The sequence below is a fragment of the Silurus meridionalis genome, chromosome 1 (genome assembly GCF_014805685.1).
Source record: "Silurus meridionalis isolate SWU-2019-XX chromosome 1, ASM1480568v1, whole genome shotgun sequence".
Classification (NCBI taxonomy): Eukaryota; Metazoa; Chordata; class Actinopteri; order Siluriformes; family Siluridae; genus Silurus; species Silurus meridionalis.
Genome location: NC_060884.1, coordinates 20,798,756 through 20,822,754, shown reverse-complemented (window position 1 = coordinate 20,822,754; position 23,999 = coordinate 20,798,756). Strand labels below are relative to the sequence as shown.

General features: G+C 38.3%; 1 protein-coding gene across 4 annotated transcripts in view; it reads left to right on the top strand.

Annotated features, from left to right (window-relative positions):
- st3gal3a (ST3 beta-galactoside alpha-2,3-sialyltransferase 3a) overlaps window positions 1-23,999 on the top strand; it is a 41,763-nt gene that overhangs the window by 14,740 nt on the left and 3,024 nt on the right. For 2 of the 4 annotated variants that reach the window (XM_046847460.1, XM_046847475.1), the window contains 8 exons: window positions 557-599; window positions 3,180-3,272; window positions 8,197-8,291; window positions 11,922-11,985; window positions 12,105-12,200; window positions 13,074-13,260; window positions 23,246-23,257; window positions 23,610-23,756. In XM_046847460.1, coding sequence (XP_046703416.1) covers window positions 557-599; window positions 3,180-3,272; window positions 8,197-8,291; window positions 11,922-11,985; window positions 12,105-12,200; window positions 13,074-13,260; window positions 23,246-23,257; window positions 23,610-23,756 — 737 coding nt within the window. The remainder of the gene's footprint in view (window positions 1-556; window positions 600-3,179; window positions 3,273-8,196; window positions 8,292-11,921; window positions 11,986-12,104; window positions 12,201-13,073; window positions 13,261-23,245; window positions 23,258-23,609; window positions 23,757-23,999) is intronic. The other 2 variants (XM_046847468.1, XM_046847483.1) reach the window with 1 other exon arrangement.

Genomic DNA, 23,999 nt, shown 5'->3' with positions numbered 1-23,999 from the left:
CTAACTCAAATATGTATATGAACAATGCGCTTAGGCTTTGTTGTTTCTGTACGTTTCTGCTTTATATTGATATTGACTAAGAACTGCATCCTTGTTATGCTTTTATTCACAAAATGAAATGTATGACTCCTATGCCTCATTTAAGTTGCTGCTACATGTCTGTTGCATTAATTCCTTTTTTGTGTTCTTAATGTACAATCTTGTAAAACATATATTTTTTTCTGTTTTATGAATTAAAACTGTTTTAATGTCCAGCCTTTTGATTGTATCCTATACCAGGGTATTTATAAGAACGCTTCAGTTGAAAGTGCGGAGATATTGAAGCATGGCGATGCTGCATGTCTTGCTCTGCATTAACTAAACATTCATGTGCCATTCCTCCCCCTTTATCCCCACACGTCTGGGTGGCAAAAAACAAATCCTATGAATCTCTTGCTTTTTTTCCCTCAGGCACGCTGAATATGAAATTATGCTTTTTGCCTCTTGTGCTTGTTCTGTGTTTTCTTTTTTTGGGTGTGTATACTCTGCTGATTTGTTTCGTTTGTTCTCTCTTTAGTGTATGACAAGCAGGGATTCCTCATTAAGCCTGATGGAAAGCTGTAAGTAACATACTGTTGTGAGATTATATGTCTCTAATCCTAAGTGTGTGTGTGTGTGTGTGTGTGTGTGTGTGTGTGTGTGTGTGTGTGTGTGTGTGTGTGTGTGTGTGAATATTATTTAAATAAAACATTCCATCATATCAGCAGTGTAGGTTTGTGTGGATAAAGCGATGACGTGATCAAGAGACGGATTGTGTTTAAAGCGATGACATAGTGAGTTTGTGTTTCAGACTGTTCGACTACTTTGATTACAGAGCTAGATAACAAATGAACTCGGACCATGTGTGAGGCCACATGGTGGCCAAAACTGCTCCTTCTCTGCAAGGCTGTAAAAACAAAATCACCTTCACACATGCATAACTCTGCAGTTGCAGGTGGGCATTGTGGATGAACAATTCAATCACAGGCCAAGAGTGTATGCCATGGCGAGTGAACTGTTAACTGCTCTGCAATGATAGTTTGCTGAGAAGTCAGCCTTTTTTCATGTATTTTTCATCACTGTGTATTTCTTACACAAATTCAAATTCTTGCAATGCCACAGGCTATGAGTCCAATAAAGCAAAATCGCCTTGCATTCTGGGTAGAAGAGCTGTAAATGTTCTCTCTCTAATCATAGCATCCTTTGAGCTTGTGCATGCAGAAGGCGAAGGTGATTGCTGTTTTTGTGTGTCACGCCATACAGGCATAATATTACAACCACCTGCCTAATATTGTGTAGGTTCCTGTTTTGCTGCCAAAACAGTCCTGACCCGTCAAGCATTAACATTATTATGTTCTTCAGCTATTTGAACTACAGGAGCTTGTCTGTTGGATAAGGACCACACATGGACCACTTTTAATTTATACTGACCACTGCAGACCAGGAACATCCAACAAGAGCTGCAGTTTTGGAGATGCTCTGACCCAGTCGTCTAGCATCACAATCTGGTCTTTGTCAAACTCTAAAATTTTTCGGCTCGTCCATTTTTCCTGCTTCTAACACATCAACTTTGAGAACAAAATGTTCACATGCTGCCTAATATATTTTACCCACTAACAGGTGCCATGAAGAACAGATAATCAGTGTTAAGTCTAACTTCGGCAGTAATGTGTGTTTGGTGAACATCCCATTAGAAAGATAACTTTAACTCTTCTGGCAAGGCTTTCCACTAACTTTTAAACTGTTTTAGTTCAGCCAAAAGAGCATTAGTGAGATCAGACACTGTGCAGGCTGCAGCACACTGGACTTTCATTTCATAGTACTACAGCATACAAAGACATTTTAGATAATTATGCTAAATATAGGTGTAATGGCCATGTCCCTAAAGACTTGTTTTTACACACGACAATGTACAACTAATAACAGTGTTTATGTATGTAAAACTTCAGGACCCCACCACCATTATTTTTTTAATCATAATCCTTTTGTCTTTAAAGTAATGTTTAGTAAGTGAAACTCTGGTGAGTCACTGGTTGCCAGTACGTGTTTAGTCAGTGTGACCTCTAAAACGGCTAATATGGCATTTTCTATCTTGGCCAGTTGTTTGTTTGAGAAGTACAGAGCTATGCAGGTTATAAATGAAGCAGCTGAATATTGTTTGCAGCATGACATTGTTGATAAATTGGCAATTTCTTTATTCGCCTCTCAATTCTTCTGCATTCTTACTTACAGTCCTCCATGTGAGGTCTTCTAGGCCTAAAGTAAAAAAAAAAGTGATATCCCCTGTGAAGTCCACCTGTACAAATCGCGTCCATCAACAAGTTGCCTTATTGCGCAGGGCTTTGCTGAGTATTAATGAGAGATCTCACTTGAAATCAGGAGACGTTCGGGGCGACTAATGCAAAATAAACAGTACCTCAGCCACTTAGGCTTCATTATTGTAGAGACAGTACCAATTAGAGGAGAGGGATTGTGGGAGCACATTGCAGCTGGTTCCACAATAATTTAACTCTACACTCAGGTCGCACTGACCCCAAAACCTCAACATGTGACTAATAAAAAAAACAAAACATCTCTTTTATTATTTCTCTATTAGTTTAGAGCATAGCGTGTTCTTTTTTTAAAAAAATTGTATTGATGGTAATGATCCATGAAGGTGTGAATCAGTGAAGGTGTGTATAATGCACTTTTTAAAAACGTTTAATCAATAATGTTAACAGGCCGTGTTTTTTAATGTCTTTAAACATTGTTCTAATTCGAATCTCTAGGCTGGGATCTTTTTAGTCTATACGAATGATTTACAAAGTGGCCAATAACCTCATTAATACTGCTAAACAAGGCAGAAGGGTTTACGCAAGTTGATGTATTTAGAGATAATACAAGCTTGTTAGCAATTCGATAACGCCTCATTACACACTCACTTTGTTTTCCAAAACAAAAAGTAGGAATAAAAACAAGAGGAAAAATAGCTTAGGTCATCATAGACACCTTCTATAGAGAGTCAGTGTAGCCTAATAATGTTTTTAATATTGCTGTGATATTATATGATGCATTTTCTTTTATTGCCACTGGGATTCTGACCAACAAATTGTAAAATGAGGCCTTCTGCGATTTCCTCACATTTTCTGTTTTCTTTTTTTTTCCCTTTTGTTTTTATGCAGGCCGCTGGAGTTACAGTACAAGTATGGAAATTTGAGTAAAGGAGAATGTAAGCCTGGTTTTTCGGAGTTCAAGATGATCTCACTCTATCCAAAGTAAGTTTTTGTTCTGTTTTTTTTTTACTCCCCGCTTTTTTTCTGCACGTCATGATCAAGCCTTCTAATGAAAACATGCGCTAAAATAGCACAGATCTGCAGAAGCACATACATACACAAAACTCACATGGCCAAAACTCTTATATTCAGTCAAAATTGATAATACAATTGCATATAATTTTATATATATATATATATATATATATATATATATATATATATATATATATATATATATATATATATGAAATATTAATTAATTAGTAATAATGATTCTAACGATTGAATCAAAACACTTAACACACAGTTATTTAGCATGATGTCACGCCGACTTTCTGTTTTAAAAGGAATTGCATAAGCGTACAAAATCAGATTGCAGTTTTTCCTAATGACTTTCTGAAATGAAATAATGACATTTTTATTTGCCCATAAGCCATACCTTTGTATTAGGTACAACTACAGTAGTTCCTCTGTTGTTAATTTTTATTTTTAATAACACAAGCAAGATGTGACTGTCTCTTTTGAGATGTTCAGATAACATCTTGGTTGGTTTTCTGTGTATATTTGTGGTCCAACTATGTTTAAAGGTTAAGATATTATCATCTGGTATGTCTTTTATAATCAAACTCCTATGGTATTAGAGCGCATGTGAGCAACACAACACTCAGGGTTTTTGGGTCTTAAAAAGTAAAAAATTATCTAAAAAGAATAAAAAGTTTAGACATGAAAAAGCCTTAAATTCGCTGTGCTAGGTCTTTAATAGTTTTAAACTGGTCTTGATTATCTGATGTCCATGTAACACTACCTCTAATGCTCATTGAAATGCTCCTTTTTTTGTGCGTGTACTTCTGTGGTCTTGTAGTTGTAGTACTTTCGCCAGTCCAAATATATTTCAATGTATTACGACTACAAATGAGCCCAACATGCTACGCCCAATGCAACACTGTTATTGGCACAAATCTCTCTGGATTGTACCACAGGTGTAAAACGGATTTTATATTGTCAGTTATGGGGAAGTGCAAGTTTAGCGAGACTTGGCTTGGAAAAAAAAAAGGGTTCTATATGTGTGGGTGTGTTTTTGATGTCGTGATGTGTCTTAAAAAGGTCTTAAAAAGTCTTAAATTTGACTTAATGAACCCTGCAGAAACCCTGAACACTGGTCAATGAATGATCTTAATTTTTGTATATTGTCTACAGTAATAATGGACGCACTCTTTTGCTGCCACGTTGAGGATTTATTTATTTTTGGCCGTCTATAGCTGGCTGAATGCTTTCCTTACTTCCTACAACAGCATTTAAGGTCACTTGAGGGTTTTTTATTATTAAGTTTTGTTACAACTAGACCTTGCACCAAACGTTCCCACAGTTTATAAGAATGCCAGGTGATGTCAGCTTGGCTCAGAAACGGGAGCTGGGGCGTGTGACTCGGGTCGGCGCGAGTGTAGTGGATCCAGATGGTAACACTAAATAGGCCGTTACATCTTAAATGTTTGTTGAGACACTAAACCTACAAAGCTTAGTTAGCCATGTAATTTACATCTGACACGCGTAGTTGAACGTGCCCCGAGTGCGCTCTAACTGAGTTTGACTTCAGACGTGAGCCGAGGACGTGGAAAAACAAACTAGATTAACCATAAAGCCTTTAGGGCATAAAGAGCCGTGACTGCTAATGAGTATTTCCTTGCACTCTACACTGCATGTTGCACTGCGTATGTCAACTTGTGTACATTTTATTCATCATCATTGATTGTGCTGAGCGAGATTATTGATGATTTAATTTAGCGGTTTTAGAGGTAGAACAACACCACCATGTTGTCTGGTGTGAAATATGCACTTTAATGAACTGTGAGCATTGCAAAAACATGCACTATAGGAAAAAAAAGTTTGTGGACACCTGACCGTAAGACTTTCTACATGCTTTCCGAACATCCCATTCCACATACCGAGTCCCCATTTGTATATAACCTCTACATTTCTGTGAAGATGTTCCACTAGATTCTGAACTGTGGTTGTGGAGATTTGTGTTCATTCAGCCACAAGGATGTTAGTAAAGGCAGGTACTGATGTAGGGTGAGGAGGCCTGGGGTGCAGTCAGCGTTTCAATTCATCCCAAAGGTGTTCAATAGGGTTGAGGTCAGAGCTCTGCAGCAAGTCAAGATCTTCCACTTCAATTCATGCAAACCATATCGTAGTTCAAGTAAAGGACAAATGTAATGCCACCACACCTAAAGACATAATTAAAAGCCTTCAACATTGAGGTAACAATTCGGGGAAAAGACACACGTGACTGAAACAGTCCCAATACTTTTGTCCATATAGTGCAGATACTGCACTTTTTTTTGTACAAGATGTATGAATGTAGCAGGAAAGAGAGCATATAACCATGCAGAGTTTATTGTTCGCCTTGTTACCTTATCTTAAGCCACATGATTCTGACGTGGAGGCGGATGTTAAATCACCGATGCTGTGATGATGCAGATTTTGGCTTTCACAGGTTTTTTTTAAGTGCTTTGCAAACCCTGTATTGGTGTGCCTTTCCATCCTTTACTTATCAAAAAAATCAATAATGAGCTTTATTTTATTTTTTTTGCTATGGACATTGTAGCACCCCCTAATGGGCACCTAGAGGGAAACGTGCATCTTGGAGAAAAGTATATAAAGTGTAGAAAACATGTAAATGTTGTTGATGTAAAAATAGTAATTTGGTTCTTGAGGAAAAAAAAAGAATTTGACCAAATAGATTAGAGGACTTGAATCAACAGTATAGAACAGAATAGATTAGCTGAAACGAATCACATTTCAAAAAACCGCACCTGCATGACTGAGAATCATAATCATAAATAGAATATAATATGACCAACGTGGTGTTGGTTGTTGAGGTTTAAGTTGGATAATGACTGGTAATGCAGTCAGTTTTATTTAGATGCAGTAATATACAAGTAGAAGTACGAGAATGCGTGAAATTCCCTGTGTCGCTGTGTCAGTTTCAAAATGTAATACAGGGAAAGTTATCATCAGATGTCACTAATTGCTCACAGTGAATGTGCACAATGGGATTTTTATTTTTTCAAGTATACAGCTAATACGGGGTTTTATTTAATTTATTTCTTTATTTTCACCAATAATTATAATAATTTCAAAAAACGAGAAGTTGCTCACTCGTTCGTTTCTTTAACCTGGGTTATAACAATGGTTTGCTGAGATTCCACGGCATTAGCAACCTACTGATGCACTGACGTGACAAAGCATCACTTTTGAGGGATGTCTGCTCTTAAGTACTGGAAGACATTCTTGTGTGAAAACTCATTCTCTGCCCAATGCGCACGCACACAATCGCATCGGTCTTTAATCGTAGTTTAAGTTTTTCAGGCTGTTAAACTAATAAATCCTATATTCATATCGTTTTTTTGTGCACTGCTATGTGTTGTTATTTAAATGTTTGTTGGAGGTGCAGCATCCGTATATTTTCTCCAATCATGACATGAAACATAGAGCTACATAATAGCTTCTCTGTCTAGGGAGTCTTGAGGGAATTTCCAACCAGCTCAGAAGTGAGAGGAGTAAGATGGCGCACGCTGATAATATCTGATTGCATTGACTAAATGGAAATAAGGTTGTTCCAGAAGCATGTTCTACTTACAGAACAAAGCATTGCATCTGTTCTTAGTATGTCTGACCAGGAGCCGCAGTAATAAGTACGTGTTTGTGTGTGTGTGGAGGTGATATTCAGGGTCACGGGGCGCTTGGTGAACCCTTGTCCGCCTCACTTAAAGCACAGAGCTGTGAGGAATTCCAGAGCTGCTCGCTGGGGTTTAATTCTCAGCATTTGTGGGAATGGACAGCGAGCACCTGCGTTATTACCACATTCTTATGTGTCGGCCGGATTTCTGCGGATCATAACTAAAGTGCTGACAGGACTTCTCTAGGCCAACAAGTCGTTGGTTTCATAATGGTGTTGGATAATTGTGGTCGTGCTTGAGCGAAGTGGACAATCGGTACCGATTCAATCCTGATTAAAAGGGTCAGAGTGATAATCACTCACAGAGGCTGTATGGCGAATAAACGAGTAACACACAGTTTAAAACACAGCCTTGTACTAAACGTGTGCAGTGTACGCTAGTGTAATGTAGTGCTGTATTGATGACAGTTTCTGCTGTGCTTCTCTTCGTTTCTTTTCCCCTCTTTTTTTGTGAACAGAATAATGGGATTTCATTTGTCAGCGACACTTGTTTAATCAGGTTTGTTCAACTTGAGCAGTATGTACCAGAGGGAGTGTTGGTTACGAAAAGCTATAATAATTGGTCAGGGCTTTTATATCCTAGTGTCTCAATTTCTGGCTGAACATTTTATAAATGTGTTTAAACAGGGACAGTACCTTTTACTATAAAATAGAATAGAAATATGTTCTTCAGGCACTCGTATGGGTAATGTTTCACATAAACTTATGAAAACGTGCGTTACTGTTGATTTTTCATGCGCATCAAATGGAACAAACATCCAGTAAGAGCACTAATTAACAAGTACATTTTTAACACAAGAGTGGGTGGGGTGTGTGTGTGTGTGTGTGTGTGTATATATATATATATATATATGTCACAGTACTTAATTTTTCTGTGGATCCAGCATAAGAGCATGTTCTAAAGGCACACCTGTGTCTACGGCTACAAATGGTTATGGTTTTTATCCATCATGCTGCGATGATGTTGCCTGTAGAACATGCTCTTATGTGAACACTGAGAAAAACAGAGGTAGTGATCACAAGAAATGTTCTAGATGCAACATCCTGGAGAATATATATATATATATATAACCGGCACGTGGTGAAAATTAATTTGCGGTCTCTCTCTCTCTCGCTCTCTCGCTCTCTCTCTCTTTCTGCCTCTTTCCTTCTTATTTACCTTTAATTCCTCCTGTGCTTTTGCAGGTTTGTGAAACCAGCCCCCATGTTCCTTGACCTGAATTTTAAACGCATGTCGAAGATCAGCAACTACCCCCCACCTTTCGGGATAAAAACACAAGGTAGGAGTGTGTACTTCTACACCAATTGTTTTTAATCTCACGCTACTTACACAGGAAATAACAGCTACTGCCATCAGATCTTTGTTTGAATTATTATTTTTCTGTTATTTCATTTCATGCACTGCTCACGGTTCGCAGGCCTTACATGCAGAAAATAAGAACTGGCATTGTGACTTCTCTCTCCTTTGTGTTGTTCCCCACAGCATGTATAGTGTAGCATGTATAGTGAGCGCCCCCCACATTTCTGCTACTTTTAGTATTTCTTCTCAAGGGACAGTAGTATAGAAATAAAACTTGGATATATTTTAGAGTAGTCAGTGTGCAGCTTGTATAGCAGTACAGATTTACTGTCCTCTGAAAATACCACAGCATTATTGTCTAAATAGCTGGGGGAAAAAAAGTGAAGTGTCGATTGCCGTGATTTGTGCTCTTACATGGATTGTTAACTGTGAGACCATATATAGACAGGGGTGTGCCTTTCCAAATCAAGTTGTAGAAACATCTCAATATTGATCAGTGAGAACAGGATGCACCTGAGCTAAATTTTTTGTATCATGGTCAAAGCTGTGAATACTTTTGAGGAAATTCTACAAACAAATTGGAATAAGGCTGTAACATAACAACACGTGGAAAAAGTGAAGTGCTTTAAGTACTTTCTGGATGCACTGTACTTGGCCACTCAATCGCCCTTGAGCAAGGCAGTTGTCATCTTGGTGCTGTGTTTTTAGGTAGGTTTCATGTTGGAAAACTGCCTTTTGGCCCAGTTTTTGAAAGGAGGGCATCATGTTCTGCTTCAGAATGTCACAGTACATCTTGGAATTCATGTTTGCCCTCATTTAACCGCAGCTCTCATGCAACTCCAGACCATGATGCTACCACTACCATGCTTGACTGTAGGCAAGACACAATTTTCTTGGTCGTCACCACACATGCTGGACCCCATCTGAGCCAAACAAGTTTATATTGGTCTCATTAGACCACAGGACATGGTTCAAGTAATTTGTGCTCTTGGACAGGTTGTCTTCTTGTTGGCCAGTTGTCTTCTTGTTAGCCAGCTTCAGAAAGGGCTTCCTTCTGGGACGACAGCCATGCAAACTGAGTCTGAGTATGGTCTGAGCACTGACAACTTCTGCTTCTGCAACCTCTAAAGCAATGCTGGCTGCACTCATGCCTCTGTCTCTGTCTTGGAAAACCTCCATATGACCATGGCTACTGTACTGTAACCAAGTTTCAGGGTGTTCCTAATTTTCTTGTAGCCTAGGCCATCTTTGTGGAGAGCAACAGTTCTAATTCTCAGATCCTCAGAGAATTCTTGGCCATGAGGTGCCATGTTGAACATCCAGTGGTAAATATGAGTTGACCTCAAAACATTGTACTCAAAACACCAAGTTTGAACTGCTCTAATACAAGATGCAGCTGTTATCACTTAGGGTGTACTCACTTTTGTTGGCAGTTAAATTGACAAAGACAGTAAATCTGTTGCAGATGTGCTTATATTCAGCATCACCGTCCGCTTGCAAGTGTGCTATCGCTTTTATACAACAGTTCTACAAAGAAATTTCACATTTTGCAGAAAAGTCGTGGCGCATAATCGCACAGCCCCCTTCTAGTTTTAAATTATTTTGATGCAATTTTGACCTGAAGCTGAGACTTGGAAACTGGAGGCAATTAATACTCAGGACTTGATTTTCCCTTTATTAGTGACCCAATTCTGGTAAACTTACTACTTTAATTTCTGAGGCTTTCTCTTTGTAGATCAGTGTAAGTGGACTGAAATTACATGTTGCATAATATTAGCCATTTATATGGGATCTAAAATTAAATATATATACAAATATTGTAATGTGTGTTTGTTCTTGAATGTTTAAAAAGAGCTCTGAATGATGTTAAGAGCTCCTGCAGTAAGGGTCTTTTTGTGGGTGTGAGTGAGTGAAAGAAAGAGGTTTTTTTTTTTGGTTATGTTTTTTTATTTTTATTTTTATTTTTTTTTTTTTGACACATTAATAGATGCCCACTGACCAATTACAAACTGTTTGTAATTATCAATGTTCAACGTTTTAATCTGTATAAATCCTATGTAAGATAAACATTTAAATAAAACTCTTTGATAAAAATGGTTTTAGTCCTTTTCTGCTTGGTGCATTCTGCAAGATTGTTTCCCTGATTATTAGATTGGATTAGATTAGAATCAACTTTATTGCTATTGCACATATTATGGTACAAGGCAACCAAATAGATTTTCGCACCTAACCAGTAGTACGTTGGTAAATAAAATATTTACATATGTACAGTTTGGTAAGGCTAGGTTATGATATGTATATGAATAAATATGATAAATGTATGAATAATATGAATATTAATAAACTGTACACAGAAAGGGGATTATATATTATATATATAAAATGAGTACAATGGTCTTTAATGGTGCAATAAATGCAATGCTTGTATACAGTGTGTTATGAAAAGGGTCATATACATATGTGCAAAATGATAGAGTGCAAAAAAAGAAGGCTATTATATCAAGTATGTGCAATATTGATTATTACAGTATAAATAAAGTGTGTCATTTATTAAGTCTATTATGAATGAGTATCAAGTCACCATGTTATTTTGGTGCTCCGCGTCTTCAGGTGACTCGTTCCTTGTCTGCAAGAGACGTGTAGCCTCAGACATTTTTAAGCACATTTCAGTTCTATTTCCACAATGAATCGTGCCGTGTGAATCCCTCTGTAAACATCCGCTCTCCTGTGCCTTAGAACCCTGTATCAAGCTTCTTATCCACAGTACTATCACTTCTGAAACAACTTATTTGGCATGTCTTCCCCTAACGGTAGTTAGGAACAGAACAAAATAAACACAAACTTGACATGATTTTTTCCAGCACACCGTTTAAAAATAGCTCTATTTCTTTTTACTAGACACTGGAAATGTCTCACCAAGCAGAATTTCCTCCACCCTTTTTCTTGTTTCCGAACATATTCTCATTCGCAGGATCGACAGCTTCTAAGTTTATCTCTGTGAGAAAGCAGGATTTGGGGGATCTCCAGGTGACATATAATGTGTGCATCTCAGCATTAAGTGCAAGCAACTTATTGGAAGTCGTGTAGTGTGAAATAGTCAGCAGCTTCAAAATGGTGTGAATATCATGTAGTGTGCACTCAGCGTAAAATTGTGTTTTTAATTAGCCTAGTTCCTCTGTGACATTTAAACCGCAGTGAGGCATTCAAGTCAATGACCCCATGAGAGTGTCTAGTGTTCTGAAATGCAAAGAACAGGAACCTCATAATTTCTTTTAAGTAATAATGTCCTGCAATGTAGCGCTGTCAGTAATTTCCACCCACCACTAAAGACTGAATTCAGCAATCATCTTCTGAAAATGAGCTTATCGTTAATTTCTTTTGAAGGAGCTATAAAAGTCATTTGAATACAGCGACACTGTTGCCTGTTGTGCAATAAAACAATATCACCTACATAATTACTTTATCATGATTTTGAACTTAATTTAATAATAACTAATGTTGGGAGTTTGGAGTTAGCTTGAATGTTAGGGAGAGATCTAGGACTCTACTCACACATGTCTGCATGGAATAATTTTTGCTCATAATTCTGGACATTGTTCTCTCTCCACAGAAAATATGATCACGGTTATTTTAGATGAAACAAAAAACTACGGGCTTGGAGATGAACTTGACAGGTTTTGCTTTTTCCTACTCTTTGTGATAAAGCTGCATGATCAGTTACATATTGTCCTTTTCCTAATGGGTGTTGATTTCACATTGTTTTTGCTGTCTGTCTGCTGTGTTTCTCATGCAGATTGAGCTGTAAGAGGTGCATCATCGTTGGCAATGGGGGGATCCTTTTTAACAAGTCTCTAGGCTCTAAAATTGATGAATACGATGTGGTCGTAAGGTAAGTCATAGATGCATAGAATTTGATTTGTGTTGCTTTTATATATATATATATATATATATATATATATATATATATATATATATATATATATATATATATATATATATATGGTTCACCTGGTCATAAGTATTGTATGTGATTTTTGAGCATTTGCATTCCACATTTATTATCAATTTGCTCTTATAACTCCCTCCACTCTTCTGGGAAGATGTTCCACCAAATTTTGGAGAGTGCTTATGGATATTTGTGTTCATCAGCCACAAGGGAATTACAAAAGGCAGGTACTGGTATAGGTGAGGTGAGGAGACCTGGGGTGCAGTCAGCATTCACATTCATCCCAAAGGTGTTCAGTAGGGATGAGATCAGAGCTCTATAGCAGACCACTCAAGATCTTCCTCTTCATTGCCATGCTGGAACATGCTAAATTTTATTATAGTGCATCTAAAGACATCGTGTACAATTGAGTGCCTTCAGCTTTGTGGGAACAGTTTGGAAAAGAACCACATAGAGCACGAAAGGTCAGGTGACCTAATACTGTGTGTGTGTGTGTGTGTGTGTGTGTGTGTGTGTGTGTGTGTGTGTGTGTATGAAAAGCATGTTTTAGAGCAAAGGTTCACAACCATAGACCAGACCAGACCAGACCAGGCCCTGAATCATAACGTGATATGCATGTTATTGTGTTCAGTTGTGTTTAGAGAATCGCTGGCTAAAATGTGCTCATAACTGTTTTAAAATATAAGATAAATACAAGATAAAATATAGCTGCTGTTTAGTGGTATTTCCTTTTTGCCACCCAATTTTGTGACCTAATGAATAAGATGTATTAGTGTGAACCCCTAATGAGTGTCACTGTGTGATTTGCTGTTGCAGACTGAACGAGGCTCCAGTAAAAGGCTACGAGAAGGACGTGGGAACTAAGACCACCATGCGCATCACATATCCAGAAGGAGCCATTCAGAAACCCGATCTTTACGAGAAGAGCTCTCTCTTCGTTTTTTCTGCCTTCAAACCACCGGACCTCAAATGGCTCAAGCACATAGTGTTCAAGGAGAAAGTGGTAGGTCACTGAAGAGGAAATAAGGGTGCATTCATTTCCACCATATCTTATAATGAGCTCCTCAAAAATATAGTTGCACATGTACCTTTTTAAATGCTGGGTATTAACCAATAATAACAAAAACATAATACATATGATGACATGATAATGATAACGTAATAATTATCTTAAAAAACACACCAGTGTCTTACAGATCTTGAATTTCTTATGTCATTTTAATTGTATGTATTTAGAGGTGTTTCTATATAATATAGATATCTAATAATCCAATTTTCACTAGTGATTTTGGAGCGTAAAGTGTGTCCCATCACACTCGTCAAATATCAGCAGTGGAGCGTTTCATGTCGATTTTGGAAAGGGAAAAGAACTTTTGATGAGTGTTGACCGTTTTAAATGTCAAATAGAGGTCATGATGTTCACTGTTATAGCCGTGCTATTTATAGGGGTCATTTTATACGGTATATTTAAAAACATTTCGCAGAACACGGTGAGAAACAAGTATCAAGCAACTGACCTAATGGACACTGTAATCTCATTAATATTGAGTCGGTATTGTTCTGTGCAATCCTTGCACGTCACCCTGAAAGAGAAATGTCATTTTCAATTAGGCTCTACTAGTAAGGCTTGGTGAACAGAGACAAGGCTATTGTGGAGAAGGCACTTCCTGAGTAGCATTTCTCTTTTCTGAGGCCGGGTATGTGGGACAGATGGTTTCCTGTGTGTGTGGGATCAATGACGATCCTTTCAGCTTTCTTCCTGGCCTTGGTGACGTGAAGTTTCTTAATTGAGAGCTGCTTCAGGGCTCCACTCAAACATCTAGGACAAGTGCCAGCATGCTTACAATGAAGTAATTACAGATCTGTCACAGGGAGATTTTGTAGCGAAGCTGTCTGCGGGCTATCACGCTCGCCAAAGACGGAAAGTTTCGCCGTTCCAGTTAATTATCCGTCCAAAGACGGATTCTGCATAGCGGTCAAAAGAAACCAGAGTTATGTTCAAATTGGCTGCTGTTCCTTTAAAAATTCAGAAAGTATCCGACATGACCGCATCAAAAATGATACCAATTCGACAGAAAGCCTATGGTGCTAAACAGTTATTGCAGCAGCACACACACATCATTAACACCTCAGAATATCTTTGCTATCCGAGTGTCAGTTTAACCAAAGGATGCCTCTGTATTCAGCATTTTCAGCTAGCAAATGTATTGTATAGACAAAGTATTCAGGTAGCGTCATAATGACGGGTACGTGTTTTTATTTTTGGCTGACTGTGGAGGCTTTTTGCATGTCTCCTTCACAGAGAAGGCAATGTCATAATTCTCACCGAAAAAGACTCTCATGACAGTCATAGAGATCCCAAAGATGTTTCAGCAATAATGTATTTTTTTATTTTAATTACTTATAAGCAATTTTGTTATACAAAATTGGAACCTGGCCCTTGTCTATTAAAAAGACTTGCTTCTGTAAGCGTTTAGCCCATATTTCATATTACATTTTTTTTTTTATTTCAATTCATTTTTTACCTGTAGATGAAGAAATATGTACCTGTACATACATATAACTTGCTTTGTTTTTCTTGCTTCTGTTTTTTGATATTCCCACATGATGGAGGTATAATATAGAAGAAAATCTGTAGTGTACCTGGTGTGATAAATCGGGGCATGTGTGACTGCACTTTAAGAGGTCACTAATATGTGACTGCCACTATGTAGTGACAGGCACTTAACACTGTACCTAATTATCCGTAATCAAAAGAAAAATAGTCTCTCTATATCTTTAAGATAGTATTGGAAAATGTTAACGGTGTGTTTGTGTGTTTTTGGTTGAACGCATACTTTTAGCCTCAAATCTTGCACATCTTTAGGGGTTTTTTCTGATATGTTTGAAGCAGATTTGATCATGACCTGGGGAAATGCTAGGCTTCCACACTGCTCAGCCAGAGGGTTTTCTAATTTAGTTACAGTAATGGAAATATATACCATGTGACTATTTAGGATGATCAAACACATCTTTTACTTTTGTTTGAATAAAAAAAAAAAACAACAACACAGACTCATCAAATGGCAGCAAGGATTGTAAATTAAGTAGATAAAGTTGCTGGGATAAGGAGCGGGTCTCCCGAAAGAGGTTGGGCCATTTTAGTGAGCACACACAAAGCCCACACACAGCTCAAAGAAAAACTTTTAATACGAGCCAGACAAATGGAGTATCGCTATAATCTGATAAGGTTAGTGGGGCAGATTCATAGAGCTTTTTAACAGCACTTCACATGGGTTACTGCGCTTTTCAATTAAGAGAGCAATAAGATAAGTCAGCGCTTCATCTACTATTACACTTGCTAGAGCAAAGAGGTATGTCTTACATACATTGTTTGCAAGATTGGGTGGATATTCTTCCCTAAGAGCAATTAAAATAGCTTTAGTGTTTTGGGATGGTAAATTGAATGTAGCTGTAGTCGGTTACAGCTCAGACCAATTAACTTGCTTTAGTATGGCAACCCTGAATACAAGACGTTCAAATTATATTATCCTCAATTGCACCGAAACTTTCATACATGTTTCCAGGGAGAAGAAGGAGCGTGCACGCGTGTGTGTGTGTGTGTGTGTGTGTGTGTGTGTGTTGCAGTGCATTATTTTGACATGGCCCTTGTATGTAGCTGCTTATTTGGAATGCAACCAATCTAGAACGTTCATCAATCCAACATCGGTTTTACCCGAATGCCAAATTTGATGCATTGTGTCGATTTACTGGAACGAGTCGTTGTTTTTCTTTAAAGTGCCATCATTAAACAAAGATTTGCTTTTGTGCAGCCGAAAGAATGCCGAATAAATGAAGCGTTTTTATGAGATAACTGTTTTCCGTTCGGACGTCCTCACCCATTTCAGAATGCCCTCTCCCATTTAACCTTCTAGTTGAACCATTGTATATTCATATCCTCCTCCATACTGTAATCAGAAGAGTTATTTGTGCAGGAAATGGAGTGGAACTTTTTCATTGACTGGTTTTAATGTATTCCAGTTTGAAAGCTTAATATATTGTTTTTTTTATTTTATTTAAAAAACAGATGAGGATGATTAGGAGATAAAAAGGTAAATGTGGATGTGATGTCTGGCAGTCATCAGAATTCAATCATCTGCAGAAGCTCCCTTCCAAAAGCCCTTCCTCCTGAAAGATTGCACTACTTTCACTGCTGTTCACATCAAATAGTTTAGAAGTAACGTTCATCTTGAAGATAAAGGAGCACACTAAAAGACAATTGGAAACTTTTAGGAAAAACTCTCAAGGACAGGCTTTATGGCTGACTTAAAAATGATGGTCTATAAAGGGGGTTGAATGGATTCAGGTTGTTTAGAGAGGTTCCTGTGTGGTCCACTGTCTTCAATCATTGCAGCTGTTGAAAAGGCAGACATGCTACAGCTTCTCTTTTGTACTCTTTGTCTCTCTTGCTGTCTCTTATGTGTAACATAAGACATGAACAGGTGGACATAGGCATTGGCACAATTTTAGCGCAGTAATATTTATTGGAAATATCTAACCTCGGTGGTGATGGCCCTCTTCCTCACACACACACACACACACACACACACACACACACACACACACACACACTCTACTCTATCCCCAACACCTCTCCCTCACAGATGTACACACTACTCTATCCCCAACACCTCTCCCTCACACACTCTCTCTCTCTACTCTATCCCCAACACCTCTCCCTCACAGATGTACACACTACTCTATCACAAACACCTCTCCCTCACAGACACTCACACACACAAACTACTCTATCCCCAACACCTCTCTAACAGATACACACACACACACACACACACACACACACACACACTCTATCACAAACACCTCCAACACCTCTCTCTAACAGATACACACACACACACACACACACACACACACTACTCTATCACAAACACCTCTCCCTCACAGACACTCACACACACAAACTACTCTATCCCCAACACTTCTCCCTCACAGATATACACTACTCTATCCCCAACACCTCTCCTCACAAATATACACACTATTCTATCCCCAACACCTTTCTCTCTCACAGATACACACTACTCTATCCCGACACCTCTCTCTCTTTTACAGATACACTCTACTCTATCCCCAACACCTCTCCCTCACACACACACACACACACTACTCTATCCCCAACACTTCTCACTCACTCACTCACTCACACACACACACACACACACACACACACACACACACACACACACTTCTCTATCCCCAACACCTCTCCCTTACAGATACACACCCTACTCTATTCCCAACACCTCTCTCACACTACTCTATCCCAAACACCTCTCCTTCACAGATGTACACACTACTCTATCCCCAACACCTCTCCCTCACACACACACACACACACACACACACACACACACACTCTTCTTCTCTCTCTCTCTCTCTCTCTACTCTATCCCCAACACCTCTCTCACAGATATACACACACACACACTACTCTATCACAAACACCTCTCCCTCACAGACACACACACACACACACACACACACACACACACACACACACACTCTATCCCCAACACCTCTCCCTCATACACACAAACTCACATCTATCCCAAACACCTCTCCTCACAAATATACACACTACTCTATCCCCAACACCTCTCTCTCTCACAGATACACACACTACTCTATCCAACACCTCTCTCTTTCACAGATACACACTCTACTCTATCCCCAACACCTCTCCCTCACAGACACACACACAAACACACACACTCTACTCTATCCCCAACACCTCACACACACACACACACACACACACACACACACACACACACACACACACACACTACTCTATCCCCAACACTTCTCCCTTACAGATACACACACTACTCTATCTCCAACATCTCTCCCTCACACACACACACACACACACACACACACACACACACACACACACTACTGTATCCCCAACACCTCTCCCTCACAGATACACACACTCTACTCTATCCCAAACACCTCTCCCTCACACACACTACTCTATCCCAAACCTCGCCCCCACACACACACACACACACATATACTCTATCCCAAACCTCGCCTCACACACACACACACACACACACACACACACACACTAGTCTATTCCCAACACCTCTTCCTCACAGATATACACACACACTCTACTCTATCCCCAAAACCTTTCCTTCGCAGATACACACACACACACGCTACTCTATCCCCAACACTTCTCCCTCACAGATACACACACTACTCTATTCCCAACATCTCTTCCTCACAGATACACACACTACTCTATCCCCACAACACTAATTTCCATCCCAAAACAGGTCCTATTAGCTCCCAAAATGACCTCATTCAAGCTCTTTTCTCTGAACCCCAACACTAACCCCATATGTCACCTTAATCCTCTAAGCACTGGCACTAACTACATCACATACAATTTCTAAAAACCCTTTTTTTCTTATCATGTTGTGTAATATAAAACTGAATGCTATGACACGACTGTCATCAGTCCTTCCTCTATCTTGAATTTTCTAAAAAGAAGATGACATGTCAATCTTCTATTAAGTAAGAGTTCATCAAGCTTGAAATGCAAAAACTTTTTGCATTAAGCTTCCATTTCCAGTTTCCAGCATTCACATGTATATGAATGGAATGGAATAAAAACTGTGAAAACCTGCTTTACACCCATAAAGGGCATCCACCATTAGTGTACTTTTAACCTTAGCAAACTGTAATGAAGAAAACATTTAGATCACAAGAAGCAGATTTCCTGTCGACATTGGTGTGTTGAAAAGAGAGCATCATGACTAAAAGTAAAGTGAAAGGTGGGATGAAGAGGTCCCACCCCACCACACCCCCTTCCTCAAACCCCTAACTATAAAGAGATTCTGTCCCTGACAATGAAGAACTGACTGTGAGAGCTGATACGGGCCGAGATAAACTCTTACTGACTGCAGTCATTGTTACAGGGCAGACGTCTCTTCTGCAGCTCCCTCTGTAAACTCTGAAGCCACGCCCTCATCAGGCAAGGAGATCAGAGGGCAGCATCATTACATAAAAATGTGACAAGGAAAGAATTCTTTGCAGATGAATGAAGGCATAGTGGAAGCGCTTCAAGGCAAGCATGTATAAGGATGAATGAGAGGAGATTTTACTCTTTCTGTTTCCAAACACGTGGCACCTTTTGTTTAAACTGAATTGCAGAAGAAGCAGTAAAGCTGAAGATGAACTAATTAAACGTAAGGATGATGTTTCGATCATTATAATTAAAATGGCTTTGTTTTTTTGTTTTGTTTTTTTTTGTTTTTTTTGCACATTACACAGGCTAGACGCATGCGATGAATATAAACCTGGAGAAAAAGTATGTAAGGTGAAAAAGTTTAATAGATGTCGATGATGGGACTGTGCTTCAGTACTCAACTTACCAGAATAAAGGTGTTTTCTGTCATTTTCCGTTTTCAGTATAACACTAAGCTAGGATACAGTTGTTTTCTGTTTTGTACAAACCCTATGGCGTATTTGTAGTTAATTGTTTTCTATCTATCCAGAATTTTGTCACCTTGTTGTGGCCGTTTAAAGCGGCATAGGTGCAGGTATCCAGGTAACTCCTCTTTAGCAGTGTAGCTTTGCACGTCACCCCCCTCTCCTGATTACTCTAATGGCCTCAATGATATTGATACAGGGGCTTCCTGCGGTTCACTACTTTGTTTGCCCTTCTTGTTTTTCATCGGCTGTTTGTAAAAGGCCACTCCATCACACTGCTGCCGGTATTGTTTTCATCCATTCCAGCGCCATCACATTTTCCACTCACAACCCTTCACCTGTTCATGATCTTTTCTACTCATTCAAGTCTCCTCCATAAACCCACACATCTGGTTTCATCTGGAGAAAATGCGTGCGTTAGTACACTGCAATTTGTAAACGACCTTTAATTAGATTCTTGGTTAACAAAGCTTTGAGTAGCCAAATGTGTTTATCTGTCTGTCTGCTATTTCTGTTATTAGCCCTTTGAACTCCTCTTGAATTGTCTTGTGCAATTAATGATAATGCAGCGACTCTTGTTTTACTGTAGGCTTTTATAGGAATAACAGTTTGTACAGCCATCTGTGTCTGAACAATGGCATGGGTTAGACATTACTCCTGGCTTGACATAGGTTGTACGTTTCTGTTGCTTGAGTTTATACGAACAGTAGCAGAAATGAATTACTTTTATATAATGTTCTTTTTGGGTTCATTTGTTATCGAATATAACAGTATTTGTTGAATTCTTGATTTTCTTTTTTTTATTTTTAGTGCATCTTTAGTGCATTATTATTTAAGGTCTTTATTTTTAGCGCCATAACATAAACAGCTATACCTATTCCCAAACAGAGATAGTAACATTCTTATCTGCTGTACAATTTTATAGAATTAATTTTTTCCCCCATTTCATTTATTCTAGAATATGTACATGATGCAAACAAACTACAAATGAATGAATGAATGAATGAATGAATGAATGAATAAATAAATAAATAAAAAGGAAAAGATAATAATTTCTTGAGGGGGGACAGATATATTTTATAATTATACTACCTTAATAAAAGTTGTTTATTGTATGTAATCAGGATGTAGTAGAGGCTGTAGGAAAACGCATAATCTCCAATAGGTAATAGGGGTGAAGTGTGCAAGGGAATTAATAATAATATTCCTTATTCAAAAATTAAAGGACATTTTGTCCTATACTTCCACAAAGGCTGGGCAAAATTGCCTTTCATATTCAACCCACTTAGTCCAAAATGTAATTTCTCTGAAGCTGTAGGAAGAAAGTAATTTTTTTCCATTATATACAATATCCATCCAATCTTGTTTTGCTAAATAAATGTTAATCAGATCGGTTGGTGTGTTTTTTTTTTTTTTTTATTATTATTATTAATCTGAATAATTTTCTATAATGACAGGGCATGGACAATAGTGCTAGTTTCAAGACAACAGCACCTAACATCTTATCATTTCTGTAGTAACTACTGATTCTTAGGGACTTGTATGGCAGATACTTCACTTAATTGGATTTCACGACATGCATTTGATATTTACATAAAGCTTCAGAGATGATTATTTCATGTTTTTGGAATGACTCTCCATTGTGGTCAGAGGTATTTTCCAAAACAGGATGTCTTCTCTTCAGGACAGCAGACTTTGTGCTTTTCAGTTTCTTGGAAGCATGACAAGCCATGTTCAGTTTGTCTTACTAATGTAAAAACAGAGCAGAAAAAAAAAATAAGAGGCTGGCTTTCAAAAAAAATGATAAGAACTTACTTGTTTGTGGATGTAATTTTAACCAAATAAAAAAAAAGTACCACATGTTTATCTTTGATTTATAAATGGTAGGTGTTGGCAGTTGCTTTGTGCCAGGCCACATAAAACCAGACAGCCCTCAATTACTTTCTTATAATAGCATGCCCAGCCTTGTTTTATTCATCACGTGCCTACTGTTAAGTGTTTAAAATCTCGATTTTTATTTAGCAATTATGGGTTTTATTGCACAAAACATTTCCATGTTTTTCTTAGAGCTGCACCTGAGTTTCCAGTTCTTTGACTGCACTGACAGGGGCGGTATATCGTCAGTGAAGTCAGTGTCTGAGAGCTTTCAAAGTTGAAAGTCAGTAATGTTCATCAGATATGTAAAAACTTCTTGCTTTCCCTAAAGATTTGAAAGGCTTCAAAATGTATGCTTTGTCATGCATGTACCACAAAGGTAGCTCTACAAAAATATTAAAATACCTATTTTGTGTTTATACATAACTTCTATAAATGCCTTTATGATCTGTGAATAATAATTGGGGAAACCTGAAGGACGAGTCTTTCTGTACTGCTGAATGTAGAGAATGCGTGGGAAAGCGAGAGATGCAGTGTTTTGAAATGGAAACTTGTCATAGTGTTGAATGCATGTAGTCCATCATAAAATAATAAAAACAAAGCAGCATTATTCATATTAATAATAGACTGGTGTAGAATCACTCATCAGGCTGCACAGTATATCACCTGTTAATCGTTCTATAGTCGTCTAAAAATACACGACAACTGATTCATTCCTAAATGTATGATTGTGTGCTGGGATGCTAATGACTCCTATCTCTGACTCCCTGATGCAGTGTTGGGGTGAGGTACAGGTGTGGATGTTTAAACCGAACAATTTGTCACACGGTTGTGAAAGAATTTTTGGTAATGTTCGAGCTGTTGTATGGATTTATGAATTCAATCCGATTCTCATGTTCAAATGCCGATGCTTCTGTTCTGTTTTGTCCGTATAAATGATTTATGATCCTAATCAAAACGTGAACCAGCTTCATGTTCAGAGGGGAAGTGCTGTAAAAACACAAGAGAATTATTCACACTCATTCAGAAAGCGTAGCACTTTTCCTTTTTTTTTTTTTTTTTTTTTTTTTTTTTTTTTTAGTGCTTTTTCATTTAAGGCGAACCCGAAACCATCTTTTTTGAGTAGCTCTCAATTACGGGACACACTTCAGTTAGCTGTTTGATGAACAGGAACATGAGTAGCCTGTTTGATGGACAGGTGAGCTGGCTTTTGGCAGTGGGTCAGAAATACTCAGTGCTGCTCATCAAAGGCAGGCAGAGGGGCATATTTACACAGCTGAGAGTCTTGGCACCTTGAACACTCATTCACGGGTATAAAAGAGCAGGTGTGATAAAGGGGAATTAGGAAACCAGTCAACTCACATGTTACGAATAAATTATACTTGGTTTCAAAAATGTGTATATTTTTTTTTTTATAATATAATTAGATGAACATGTAACGAATCGTTTTTTCTCTCTCTCTCTCTCCCTCTCTCTCTCTCTCTCTCTCTCTCTCACATCCACATACGTTCCCTCAAATGGTTTAATCTGTTTCTTTGTGTCAATTCTTTCTCCTTCCCAATTCTTTATTTGCATGAATGCTATCAATCATACTAATGCTATAGCCAGTAAAACGGGTAAATATGCAAACCCTCTCGACTGCTTTTTTCTTTTTCCTTTCCTTTCTATTAACTCCTTTTCTGTCACATTCTGTCTTTTTTTTGTGGAGCGCTTTCGCCTTTCTCTACCTAGTTACAGATCTTTGACAGTTTACCAAATTTCTTTTTACTTCTTCCTCTCTCTTGATGTCTGTCTGTCTCTTTCATTTACTCTTTTTTTTCACACTCTTTCTCTCTCACTCTCTTGTTTGCTCTGTCTCTCTCTCTCTCTCTCTCTCTCTCTCTCTCTCTCTCTCTTCGTTTCTCTGTCTCTCTTCCTCTCTCTCTCTTTTCCTCTCCCTCACCATCACTGTCTCTTATATGGTCTCAGCGTGGGACAGATGGATTCTGGAAGTCAGTGGCGCGTGTCGTGCCCAGAAATGCAGCAGAAGTGAGGATACTGAACCCGTATTTTATTCAGGAGGCAGCGTTTCAGTTCATCGGTCTGCCACGCAACAATGGCCACATGGGTCGAGGGGTGAGGGGAGGCTATTTTTTTAAGATCATGTCATTCATTTAGATTTCATTTTATTAGTATTGAAAGAATCCAATATGGGCAAACATTCCTAATTTTAAAGACTGTGCTATGCATCAGTCTGTATTTAAAGACTAAAAAATGCATGGATAAGCAGCATTAATTTGTAAGTAATTGAGATTTTTTTTCACACAAAAAAATCTGCATTGCTTTTTTTTCTGCAGTTTAAAACTCAAAAATTAAACA